General features: G+C 40.8%; 1 protein-coding gene across 1 annotated transcript in view; it reads right to left on the reverse strand.

Annotated features, from left to right (window-relative positions):
* Positions 1 to 13,562, reverse strand: part of LRP2 (LDL receptor related protein 2) — a 168,731-nt gene that overhangs the window by 21,027 nt on the left and 134,142 nt on the right. Inside the window, exons 59-64 of the mRNA XM_007110946.2 lie at positions 12,933 to 13,049; positions 12,030 to 12,146; positions 11,028 to 11,165; positions 8,311 to 8,433; positions 4,719 to 4,847; positions 1,204 to 1,335 (exon numbers count right to left, since the gene is read on the reverse strand). Coding sequence (XP_007111008.2) covers positions 1,204 to 1,335; positions 4,719 to 4,847; positions 8,311 to 8,433; positions 11,028 to 11,165; positions 12,030 to 12,146; positions 12,933 to 13,049 — 756 coding nt within the window. The remainder of the gene's footprint in view (positions 1 to 1,203; positions 1,336 to 4,718; positions 4,848 to 8,310; positions 8,434 to 11,027; positions 11,166 to 12,029; positions 12,147 to 12,932; positions 13,050 to 13,562) is intronic.

Genomic DNA, 13,562 nt, shown 5'->3' on the forward strand with positions numbered 1-13,562 from the left:
TTTTCATGTTTTTTCCTCATTTAATCTTCCAACAAGACTCTCTGAGGTAGGGACTGTTACTGAACCCAAAGTCCCAAAGACCAGATTTAAACGGAAGCAGTCTTACTCTGTACAACAGCAGAACAAGATTTTCCCTTTGGGGAAGCAGCTGTTGTGCTGTTGATGTTTGGTACCGCTTCCCTCCTGCTAATTGGCTTCAGAAAGGGAAGTCATTGGTTGGTTTTTTTCATTCAGTTCTTAAGCTTCAGCCCTTAAAAGAACTATTCTAATCATCTGAGTATGGCACATCATGAGATAGGAATAGTAAATTCAAATGATCAAATACAGCTAAAATCATACTTGATATTTACAATTCTTGATAAGCTCCCTTACGACTCCACACCTGGGAATTCATTTCCATCTGACGTAAGGAGGTATGTAATAAATACGTGTTGTTTGAAGAAAGTAAGGCTTGTGTCGTATAGCTGATTCACTTTGTTATACAGCAGAAACTAACACAACATTGTAAAGCAATTATACTCCAATAAAGATGTTAAAAAGCAAAAAAGAAAATTTGATCTCAGACACTGGTAGAGCAAGTAGCCATCATCACTCAGGTCTTCATTATTAAAAGAACTATTCTAATCATCTGAGTATGGCACATCATGAGATAGGAACAGTAAATTCAAATGATCAAATACAGCTAAAATCATACTTGATATTTACCATTCTTGATAAGCTCCCTTACGACTCCACACCTGGGAATTCATTTCCATCTGACGTAAGGAGGTATGTAATAAATACGTGTTGTTTGAAGAAAGTAAGGCTTGTGTCGTATAGCTGATTCACTTTGTTATACAGCAGAAACTAACACAACATTGTAAAGCAATTATACTCCAATAAAGATGTTAAAAAGCAAAAAAGGAAATTTGATCTCAGACACTGGTAGAGCAAGTAGCCATCATCACTCAGGTCTTCGTTAATCATATCAATTTCACAGACACTACTGAAGATGAGCTATGGCCCAATGCTCTGCAAGGTACCAGTAAGATAGCCTGGAGGAAAAGCAACTGGCATCCTTGAGTCATGGTCCTAGCTCATGAACTAGGACCATGAGCTTAGCCCCATGAAGGGAATTAAACCTTGTTTAGTAAAAGTGAATGAATGGAGAATCTAAAAAGTACAAGGTTCTCCCTAAAAGGAATTGGAGGAAACATACTCTACCTTCACAGGAGTTTCTGTCGAAACTATTGGCTTCAAACCCAGGTCTACAGGAGCATATGAATCCTCCTTCACTTAATTGGGTACAGTTGTGTTCACATAGATTTTCAGCACATGACCTTTCTTTTCCTGTATCTGAAAAAAAAATCCCAGCATTACAAATGAAAAGTACAAAGCACATCAGCCACAAATGAACGGTCAAGTGGTATATCAGAAGAACACCTACAGATAGCCAATTATAGAACATCTTGAGATGACCCCTTTTCCATAAGCTTTCTGTAGTATCAGAGACCTCTGTATAGGGATATCTGATAATGGCTTGAAAACCATTTGTACAAATACATGTAATGTTAGATCCTTGAGGCAATTTTCTGATTATACTCAGCACTGCCAGGCTCATCCTCAGAGCATCCAGTTCTGGACAGAATCACAGCCAAGGACTCTTTACACCTGTAACCACCTGCTCCACTCTCTTAATATTATATAATTATATTTATATATAAATAATGTTTATATATAAATAGATACATCTCAAATGTGTGTATACATGTATATATACACACACACATATAAATAAAAGACATTGATACAGGTATCTCCTGACTCAATTCTTTTAAATAAAAATAGATTTATATCTATTTGTCTTCTATAGTAGGCAATGAAGTGAACTTAGCCACTTCTCAGGGTCCCTTAAGGCAGGGGTCCCCCACCCTCAGGCCGCAGACCACTACTGGTCCGCAGCCTGTTAGGAACAGGGCCGCACAACAGGAGGTGAGCGGCAGGCGAGTGAGCCAGCGAAGATTCATCTGCCGTTCCCCAACGCTCCCCATCACTTGCATTACCTCCTGAACTATCACCCCACCCCCAGCTCCCATCCGTGGAAAAATTGTCTTCCTGGTGCCAAAAGGTTGGGGACCGCTGCCTTAAGGTACAATGACTATTATGAGTATATGTGGTTTGAATAAACTAAAAACATTCAGTTTCAAAAACACAAAATAAAGCACAATGACCTTCAATGGAATGCTGCCCTTGGATTTCATACTTAAAAGCTTTATACGTGAAACTCTTATAATAAAGGTCTAGTCTGAGCTCTTAACAATGACACATTGCTAAATAAGTCTGTTCAGATTTTCTATTTCTTCCTGAGGCAGTTTTAGTATTTTTTTGTCTAAGAATTTATCCATTTCACCTAAGTTGTCTAATGCATTGGCATGAAGTTTCTCACAGTATTTCTCTATTACCTTTTAAATTTCTGTAAGGTTGGTAAGTAATGTCTCCACAGCATTGCTCAATAAATGTGACCCTATTTTTATCAACGTGAATAGCCTTGAGCCAGTCACATAACCTCTCTGAGTCTCAAGTACATCACGAGGCTCTGTGATTTCCTCCCCAGCTCTAAAATCTACAATGTGATTAGGGATCCCAGGAGGTAAAAATTTCTGGACCAAGTGTTCCCTTGAATGAGTTATACTCTTGTGAAGCAAGAGTCTTTAACAAGAGCAGAACCCTATAACATTATGAGATTCATCCTCAAATGTAAAGACCTTCCTGTAACTTTTTTCATTTGAAAACAATCCCATTTTCATTCATAATACAAGAGGTCTCACCCAACCCAGATATATGATACTCTATTTTGGAAGTAGACACTCTATTTTTCCATTTTATGAAGAAGGAATAAGAACTACCAGACAGAGAAATAGCAGGTCAATCTATCTCTGTAATCACATAAATAATATTTGCAACCTGAGGTTAACATCTTTTCTTTATCCCTCAACGGTATGAGAAAAATGTTAATGTCTTTCCTTTCATGATTTTAAAATATTTTTAAAACAGAAAGCATATGTCCAAAACACTTCAGTGATCCTGTTTAAAAGAAAAGGAGGAGGAAGAGGAGGAGAAAGGAAAAGAAAAGGAAAGCAAGTGGATTAGCAGCATCCAAGAACTGGTGTTTTAAATAAGAATTCTATGTCTTAGTCAAATTAGCCCACTGCAGTAAGACTTAATTCCATATCACAGATCCACTTAATATCTGAAAAGAAATGCTGCTTCCATACCATATTAATGCCTGTGATACCTATTTCCTTTAAATAAACCCTGCTTTTAATTAAATGTCATTTGAATTAAAAGTACTGCGGTTAATTTTAAGGCTTTTAATTGGCACAGGTAACTAAAAGAGAAACCAATGTTTGACCTAAGCCTAACTTGGAAATATTCCAAAGTCCTGGAACCATTCACATATCAGTCTCTAGGCAGCAGAACCCAAATCTACCTTTGGGTTTTACAAATTCCATCATGTTTATGCTTTTTAAATATTTAATCAAGTCATATTATTATGTCAAAAACTCCAGGCCCCATTGAGAAAGTGTGTGAAACAAATGGCAAATCAACTCAATATGGCTGATTTTTCATCTTCCTTTGTAACCCACAAAGGAGAAAATTTGCCAGGAAATCTTTGGGGCGCCTCAGAAAAAGGCGATTAAAGCCTACAAAATTGAAAGCATGTGGCGCTAACTAAGGTGACTAAGTCCAGACTTGTAGGGTTTGAAGAACTCCCTCCTTTTTTCTAAGAAGAAATCGAGGCCTGACGAAGTCAGTATGTACTCAAAGTGGCACAGCTAGCTGCAGAGGAACTAGAAGCCGGCTCTTCCAGACTGCAGTCCCAGGACTGTTCAAATTCTGCCTCTGCCACTCTGTGTGACCTCAAGCAAGTTACTTAAGCTCTCTGAGCTTTATTATAGAGTTAGACATAATAGCAGTAATCCCCTGGAGCTATCTTGAGTGACAAATTAGAGAATGTATGTGAAAGCATTTCATAAACGCTATAAAGGACCACCAAAGTGCGAATTATTAGCATGCCCTTCCAAGATTTCCATCACAATATTAAGCTAGAATCATCCCTTGATTGCATACATCATCCTTTCCCTACACAAAATCCTCTCTTAAAAATAAGTGGTCCTTCCAAGGTCCCCTGTGACATTTCCACTCTAACCAACCACTCTTCCCCTATGTGCCAAAGATACTGCATTTGGCATAAGATGAAAAAATGTACAAACTAAGAAACAAAATTAATAGCTTTAAGGTGCTGACAGGCACCTAAGGAACTGGGAAGAGGATATGCCCTGCAGTTAAACAGATCAGAGTTCAAATCCTGACTCAGTTTCTTTTTTTTTTTTTTTTTTTTTCTGACTCAGTTTCTTAATGACAGGAAGACATAGCCAATTTATTTAACCTGTAAGCTGGTTTGCTCACTTGTTTAAAAGAGAGAGACAGAGAGACAGACAATACCTAACTCACAGGATTGTTACAGGGATGAAATGAGAGAATCCATATACTGTTTAGCACAATGTCTGGTATAGAATAAGTGTTCAATAACAGGTAGTTATGGGCTTGACTGCAGTTCAGAACACAATGTGTAAATTAAAGAGAAACATGGTTATCGTCTACTTTATGTTATTGCATGCTTCCAGTAGGTGAACCTGAGTTACTACAATGAAGTATAAACATAAGTATTTACTTACTGCATCCCGTCTCATCAAAATGGTCACCACAGTCATTGACATCATCACATACCAGGTGCTGTGAAATGCAACGTCCATTGCTACACTTAAATTCATCTTCTGTACAAGGTCTAGCAGTCGGTTCTACACCTAAAATTTAAGAATAAGGTAAAGTCAGAACTTTTTCTTCTGTGAAACACGACGCTTCCTTCCGTGGCAGAGGCAGTATTTCCACAAATAAGCTCGTGCACTTCCCTACAATTCCTCGTCTCCCTTGCAGTTAGGTTGGGACCATGTGTCTAGTTCAGGCCAATGGACTATGAGTTGGAGGTGACACGTGTCACTTCGGAGCTGAAGCTGTTGAAGCCTATGTGCCTCCCTGCTCAGCAACCCAGGGACCATGTGTATCAGGTGGCCTCGCGTCAAGATGGAGAAGGGCGTGCAACCTGCACTGGCCTTTACGTGAGTGAGAAATAAGCCTTTGCTACGTCACACCACTGAGAGTTTGAGATTTGTTGGTTGCGGTCACTAGTATTAATTACCCTAAAGGATATAGAAGTAGGGCACTTCCATAACAAAAACCTAAAATATTCGGCATTGGCGTCAGTCAGGAGGCAGGCAATGAGGAAAGTGATCCCAGAGGAGGGAAAGATGGAGGCCTGTGTTACGCAGTGGCAAAGTATTTGTAAAGTTGTCACCTTGGAAAAACTGGAAGGCGGACCACACGTTTACTGAACTTGTCAATCTGGGCAAAGAGGTTAGAAAACGGAATGTTAATAATGTGCACAGGTTGCCATTACCTGAGTTTGGCAAGAAAGAGGTAAGCTCGGGGAAGAACTGGTTGATTTATAAGCAGAAATCAAAGAAAATGAAGTCCAGAAATTTGCAGTTTGCAGAGAACCTACTGCATTTAGATGACACAAGACTCTGAAGTTTAAAAAGGACCAGTCAAATCTCTTAGTTGAATTAAATGACTGCCCATCTACTTTTCTGGCCTGAATATAACTGACAGAGTTGACACAAAGGTGCATGAGGGAAACAAAGCAAAGAAATGCAACAAATTCAAGAACTGTGTCTCAAAAAAAAAAACCCAAAACCAAACCAAACAAACAAACAAAAACACTGAGTAAGGTTATTGACACTTAGAACTAACTGGAAGCAAGCAGATCAAAAGCCTGCTCGGTTTCCGAAACATATGACCAAATAAACCAAAACACTGTGACTGAGGTAACAAAACTCTTGGGCCCCCAACCTTCTACAAGCAGGGAGTGGCTGGGAAAGCTGTACTGCCCCTAAGGAGGTCATATTCCCCTGTTCCCTCTTCATTTGAAGAGGGATATAGACAAGCCACCACTCCCAAAGGGCGGAGGCAGAGACAATGAGGAAGAATGGGCATAGGTGCTCCTCTGAGAGCAGAGTCTTGACCTCATCATTGAATCTCCTCCATTCCCCACGATATAAGGGCCTTCACAATGTCTGCACAGGGTAAACATACAATTTACTCTCCAAGTCGATACGCTTGTGAGAGGGAAAGGAGCTCTATTAACAATTCCACTAGGGCAACAGACGTAAATCAGGACTGTCCTGGGCCAACATGTGCCACCATAGCCCAGTGGCATTTCAGAATTGCTACAGAACAGGGATGGCAATGAGTCTCTCGATCTTTCTTTCCCAATGAGGATGTTTATTTCCATATGCTCCCCCTGTTCTACCACTATCTACTGGGGGCAGAAGACACAAATAAAACTAGTCTCTTAGTTTATGGGTCTCCAGACCAAGAGGAAACACATCTGGAATTGACGGTATGATTAGTGCCTGTCACCTGGAGCTCCCGGATTTCATTTACTGAAAGGGACTCTGGGTTATGTCCCTGGGGGAGGGGTTAAGAGTGTTCTATGCATGGAAAGAAAAGCGCACAGGGAATTTTAGTGACACCAGGGTAAACTGTAGTAGAAACAAATGGTGTTCACTAAATATCCATGCACCTCCCTGCATTTCCCAGTCCCCCTTGCAGTTAGATTGGGACCACGTGACTACTGCCAACCAATGGACTGTGATCACGTGTGACACCTGTCGCTTCCAGGCCCAGGAAGTTAGGAAACTTCTCCTCCATTTCTCTTCTCCTGCCTCAGCAACCTTGAAGACTATGTGCTCCAGATGGCATAATTACAGGATGGAGGGACCTGCCTGACCTTCATCAAACTTTAGTCCTCTGCTGTTTTAAGCTATTGAAATGTTGCAGTTCACCTACTGTGATAGCTAGCAGTTATTCCTCTAACATCCTGCTCCATGAGAAGAATTTTAGTTTACTACCCCTTTTTTTTCCACTCTGGGATTTGACCACATGCCACAAATGTCTGGCTCCATTGAAAAATGGCATGAGTGATAGGGGAAATGGAAAGAGAAGAGGGAAAGGGGTAAACCTGCCCCAATTTTTTTTTTTTTTTTGCGGTACGCGGGCCTCTCACTGCTGTGGCCTCTCCCATTGTGGAGCACAGGCTCCGGACGCGCAGGCTCAGCGGCCGTGGCTCACAGGCCCAGCCGCTCCGCGGCATGTGGGATCCTCCCGGACCGGGGCACAAACCCGTGTCTCCTGCATCGGCAGGCGGACTCTCAACCACTGCGCCACCAGGGAAGCCCAACCCCAATTTTTTAAAAAGGTTTTATTTCTGGGTTTTCATTCTTTTGTGCTATGCTTCAAACAAACATATTAAAAATGTTATAACCACAGGTTCATCTCTGCCCCAAAAAAGGTGAGGGAGAGGGAGGGTACAAACTTGAACATGGCAATAGTATCAAAGTGCCCCTGACACCCAGTCCCCGGGATGGCCATCTGGGATGGCAGGTGACAGTAAACATTCTAAGCCCATGTCAATATAAGGAATAGAAAATAGAAAAGTTAAGCATTTATCTAAATTTTCCTAGATAATATCCTTTTAGGAAAAAAAGTAATTCGACTCAGGAGAAATAATTTTCCTCACTGACTTTTTCTAGGTAAATTAAATTGCCCATAAAATCAATCAACTCTCTCCTTCAATGGATAGATTTAAAACAGTCTCAAAATGGAAAAGCACAGATTTTTCAATATCTAAAATATTAAATGCAGCCAGTTTGAAACTTATCTCTTAAAATAATCTACCATCTTTCTCTTCTGGGAAATGCATTTTCATTTTAAAGAAGGATATTAGATAAGCTCTGTGAACACCAGAGCTGCCTTATTTAACATGATCTTTTCAGTGGGGCATTGAGGATTTCCCATGCCTAGATTGGCCATTAGAAACTCTAGGCTGAAGAGTGACCAAAGCTCATCTTTGAAAAGAGAGAAACCATTAGTTTGTGAAGTGTGACTCAACCACTATTTAGTATTTGTTCTCACTTTCTTAAGGAACTTGCCAACATCTGGTTCAAATGAAACAGGAAGAAGCGGGGAAGGGTTGCATCTGAGTCATGCGCGTTTATAGGGTCTTGCAAACAATAATGTCCACGGAGATCTGCACTCATGGGTGCAGCTCAAGCCACTACAGAACAAACTGAAATCCCTGAGGTACATTTTGCAAACTGCAAGCAATTGGGGGCCCTTCTTTTTCCCTTCTCCCTTTTGACTTTTGCTTACAGTTCCCCTTCTTCTCATCACTTCCATCTCCACAGTCATCCTCATGGTTGCACAGCTCGTGACGATATATGCAGCGATTGTTGTCACACCGGAAACGGTGTGGTGAATCACAGGGAACGCTCACTAAAACACAAGACGGAAAAGCAAAAGTACAGGTTAAGAGCAAAACATAAGGGTCAGTATCTAAAAACACTCCTGTGCCAGCGCCAGGCTTGCTTGATTCATCCCTTCATTGGCTTGTTCGATTAACCAATTGACAAATAGCTCTTGAGTGTCTAATTGACACCGTGGCGCTGTGCCGGGCATCAGATTCAACTGGGAAAAAGAAAGACACAATCCTTATCCTCATGGGATGTTTATTCTAGCAGGAGAACAGACTTTACAAATTAACCATTCAACTACAACTGTGATAAGAGCCACAAAGGAAACATGCTGTGAAAGCATCTACTGTGGAGATATGATATAGATCTGGGGGAGGAGGGGTCAGAAGAGGCTTCACATGGAAAAATTCTGAGGCAGGAAGGCAGGCTTCTGGACCTGAATAAAAGGTCTCTGGGCTGAAGCATGGAGTGAGGAGGACAATGGTGTCCAGTAGGCTGGAGAGGCCAGCAGGACCATACCTGAGCCAAGAGACCAGTTTGTCCCTCTGACTGGAGTTCTCACTGAGCCTCTAGAACACAAATTCTTTTCATTAAAGTTTTACACCATGATGGACTTTCCTACCTGAATTCCCTCACCTATCGCACTTAAAGTTGATATTTCATAAGCAAACCCTGACTCCCTTTATTATCCAGAATTAGACCTCTGGCTAATGCTTGTGTCCCTGTGAGGAACCTACAGGTAGAACCCAGGTCCCTTAGTTGCTACAGGGAAACGGTCCTCTATGCATGTACCAGGAATTCAATGAACTCAATACGCATGTGTTCCTCTTTCCCATGGAGGACTTGGGCTGTTTGATTTTCCTTCTGCCTTGGTACTACAAACAGGGAGCAAGAGGAGAGACTTGTAATGAGGTTGGGGGGAAAAAATTCAGCTCTGAGAGCTGGTTCTTGGATGTATCGTTAATAGAACTTTGCAAGAATTATTTGCTGTGACAGGCAAATGCAACATTATAAAACAGTGTTGGTCACTTTTTCATGTGGCTATGTGTCTCTGCCTCCGCAAAGTTTAATTTTACTAACTATGGGCACTTTATCTTTTAGAGGGAAGTAACTTCCTGAGGACGTCTTCTTTGAAAGTTACACATGCTTAAGATGTTTTTCAAGATTCATCAAGTGAAAAACAAAACAAAACATGGTTAGTTCCTTATACAAAACGAAGATGAGGCAAGGAAAATGTTGGGATGCCACTGGGAAAATATAACATATGCTAATTCAAAGTTCTCTGGGGGGAAGGAATACTCTGATATACCATTTTCTAGAGTCAAACCCCTGGGCTAAAAATGAATTGTTTTCAAAGGTCACAAAATGTTTAAAACTATGGATGTTTGCCCAACTTTCTCCTGTCCCAAGTAGAGAACTAAGCAGGAAGGCCAAGTGAAAGCACACTAATGCAGATGAATCTAGGAAACTGAATGGAAGAGGTGATGAGAACCTCAGAAGCAAGTTGCAGCTAAGCCAGTCTAGGAGTTAACCAAGAGTTCCAGAAGTAATGTTTCTGGGAGTGTCTTCTCCTGTGTTGGGGGCTTTTACTTAACATGAAATGCTTAAGCTTTGGCTTGCATCAGGATCACCTGGAGGGCTTATTAATGCAGAGAGTGCTAGGTCCCCCTGCCAGAGATTCGGATCGGGGAGATCTGGGGTGGGCCCATGAATCTGCATGTCTAACACATTCCCAGGTAATACTGACTCTCCTCGTACAGAGATGACACTCTGAGAACTACTGCCCTCGAGTCTCTCCAATGACTCAAAGCATGGAGCAAAATGACCAAAACAAACTCTATTTTCATTCACTTTGTTAAAATCAGTAGTTCTCAACCAGGAGACTAAATTGAAAGCTAAGGAGCTTTCTCAATATACATTTTGCCCAGGACTGACATGTCCCTGGACATTCTGGTTCAATAGGTCTAAGCCTAGGGTGGGACCAGAGCATGTGCTTTTGAAACACCTCTCTCCAAGTGATTCTGATGAGTACCCAAATTGAGACTCACTGATTTAAAAAATAAATAGACACAAGAGTGAAGAGATATGGGGATATATGTATAACTGATTCACTTTGTCATACAGCAGAAACTAACACACCACTGTAAAGCAATTATACCTCAATAAAGATGTTTAAATAAATACGCATCATACAACAGAAAAGAATTAGATGGGCTTGAATTACGATGTAAAGTGAAGTGACTAAGGACTAACTAGTTTTAAAATTCCCTGAAGGTGTTCTCTGAAGCTCTGGGGGTTTAGCAGAAGTACTCTGAGGGGCACTGAAAGCAGGATGGAGCAGGAGAGATGTACACCACCACCCTAACTCAGACTTCAACCACAACAGATCTGCCTTTATGTATGCAAATTGCCTTTGAAGGCCACAAAATGTTTAACACTATGGATGCTTGCCCACCTTTCTCATGTTCCAAGTAGAGAACTAAGTAGGAAGGCCAAGTGAAAGCACACTAATGCAGATCATGTGTCCAGTACTCAAAAACTGTACAACCACCCTCCTGAGTCACATGCTCCACATAAGAAACATTGACAACACCACCCCCAGTCTCTCTCACTCACAGCACAGATGAAGTTCTTCATCGGAACCATCGCCACAGTCGTTATCACCATCACACTTCCAAGATGACTGGATACAAACATGATTTTTACATTCGAACATAGTAGCTGGGCAGTATGCCCCATTGGGAAAGCGAGTGGCTGTTGGTGGGGAGGAGACATAGTCAAATTATTAGAAAAAGATACTTTTTGGAAAGCTATCCGGCTATTTCTCCTTTACAGAAAGAGCTCTCCTAAAGGAAAGAGTTCCATTATAGCCTGCTCTTCCTGATTCAACCAGATGTTCTGTGGCTTTAAACTGTCTGAAATTCTGATGGACTGTTTCTTAAGGATAGATGACCAAGCCCAGTATTCAATGACATGAGTCATTCTGTGGACAGCACTGCACTTTTTCATTATAGGCAAGTGCAACCCTTCAGCGGTGTCAGCACTGGCTTTTCCTATCACCCATTTATACAGTCTCTTGGAAACCAGGTTTTAAGATGCGGCAACCGCATTATCAACAAAATCCATCATGGATAATCATCAACAGTGAATATTTATTCAGTGATTCAAAAAGACTAAGATGCAAATGATCATATTGGCTTTATACTTTTAAACAATTTTATATGCCATTATTCAATTCAGAAAATGTTTAATGCCGGGACTTCATTATGTTTGAATACCCTTTGATTCATTGCTTGAATATTCTTTTACCTGCCAAGTTTTTATCCAGTTAACGATTTGTAGAGTAGCTGATAACACATAAATACTTTCGTTAGCACAGACACTTAATATATTCTCCATTTGAAATATTATTAATGAAATGCACTTGAATGTCTACTGTGAAATATATGGACATGTTGACTCAGGCCCCAGGTAAACTGATAATTATCAATGAATGCTGAATAGAAAATATCTATGGTCTTTTAATATAAGAAGTGGTGGCTGATGGGAAAGGTTGGGTCTAAACTGCCATATCCATACATTTCAGATAAACGGTGCCACGGGTGTCTAGAAACTTACGACAAGTGGCTTCATCAGAGGCATCGTGACAATCGGCAAACCCATCGCATTTCATTTGGTCAGAAACGCAGTGCCCACTATCACACTGAAAATATCCAGGATGGCAGGTCATCATCTCTGAAGAGAAAAGACTGTCATTTCCAGGATGCCTTGACATTCTCAGACAACTGTTAGTTCCGTGGAGGGTAGTAAGTCTTCCGTCACATTCCTATCCATATCCTATATCCACATTCCTTCCATATTCCTATCCATATCCATATCACAACAAACCCACGCCTTGTGGTTAGCGATTAAATAAACTCTCAAAGGTACACCTTCCCCGTTCAAAATATGGAGATGGAAGTAGCGATCTCCCCTCTATTAAATATCTCTAGCTCTTAAACATTTCCTCAAAACCCTGAACTCCCCAACTTTTACTGTTTTGCATGCTGATTTTTCTCAGACTCAACCCTTAATCAGTAAGAGCTATAAAACTACTTGGGGTTTATGATTCCTCTTCTAACATCTGACCTCTACACCAGGGAGCTACAGCCATATATATCTTAGGGCCACTTTCTGGAGAACAGTAGGAAGACCGATGTCTTTATTTGTTTATAAGGTCCATGCAGATTAAAGTCTGCTCCTAGCAGAGGTTTAAGTTAAAATGAGATTTTTTTAACTCTCTTGAGATTTTCCCCTATTATTATTGATCTAGACTGCTATAAGGTAATCATAAAGCATAGAAAATATATATAAAGCAGAAGGTACTGTAATGCTAAGGTTTATATATTACATAAATTACACAGAAACCACTTAAGTCTAAAAAACCTTCCAAACACACATGTGAAGTCCCTACTTCTGACCAATAGGCTGACCCTAGTGCAAGACTCTATGGAAAGCCCCTTAAAGAGCTGTGACAGTTACCGCAGTCCCGCTCATCTGAGTTGTCTCCACAGTCATTGTTTTGGTCACAGATCCATCGAGAAGGAATGCAGCTCTGATCATCACACCGAAACTCGCTCTCTGTGCATTCCCGGGGGGCTGAGAAAGAAAGCCACGTGGCCATCAGAGGGCACCAGGAATCATACATAGGGGACAGGCTGTGGACTGGCCTAAGTGTCCTCTGTGCCTAACGCCCTCCTGTGTCCCAGGTCCCAGACTTTCCAGCCTCCAAAAATAGACTTTCCACCTCAATTGTAAGTCTGTAAAGAATGGACTTTGTCAAAAAGTTTGTCCAAAGGTGATTTAATCTTAAGATAATTTTTCATTTCCTGAAACTCCAGATAACCTCCTGTAGGAGTCAACATGAACTTTCTTATGAACAATAAAATGCCAGTTGGATCGCCCTTTTGTGTAAGAAGTTTTTAGTCAATTGATAATTGCAGGTGTAATCAGCATCCTGATTCTCTCAACTGCCTATACCTTCTTACTTCCAAAAGGGGACGAAAGTCAGAATGTATTTCCTGTTAGTTCATCTGAAATCGATATATATCATAAGGCAATGATATATTGTAAGTCATCTCAAGTTCTTTTTGAAAAAAAGAAAAAACTTGA

The sequence above is a fragment of the Physeter macrocephalus genome, chromosome 2 (genome assembly GCF_002837175.3).
Source record: "Physeter macrocephalus isolate SW-GA chromosome 2, ASM283717v5, whole genome shotgun sequence".
NCBI lineage: Eukaryota > Metazoa > Chordata > Mammalia > Artiodactyla > Physeteridae > Physeter > Physeter macrocephalus.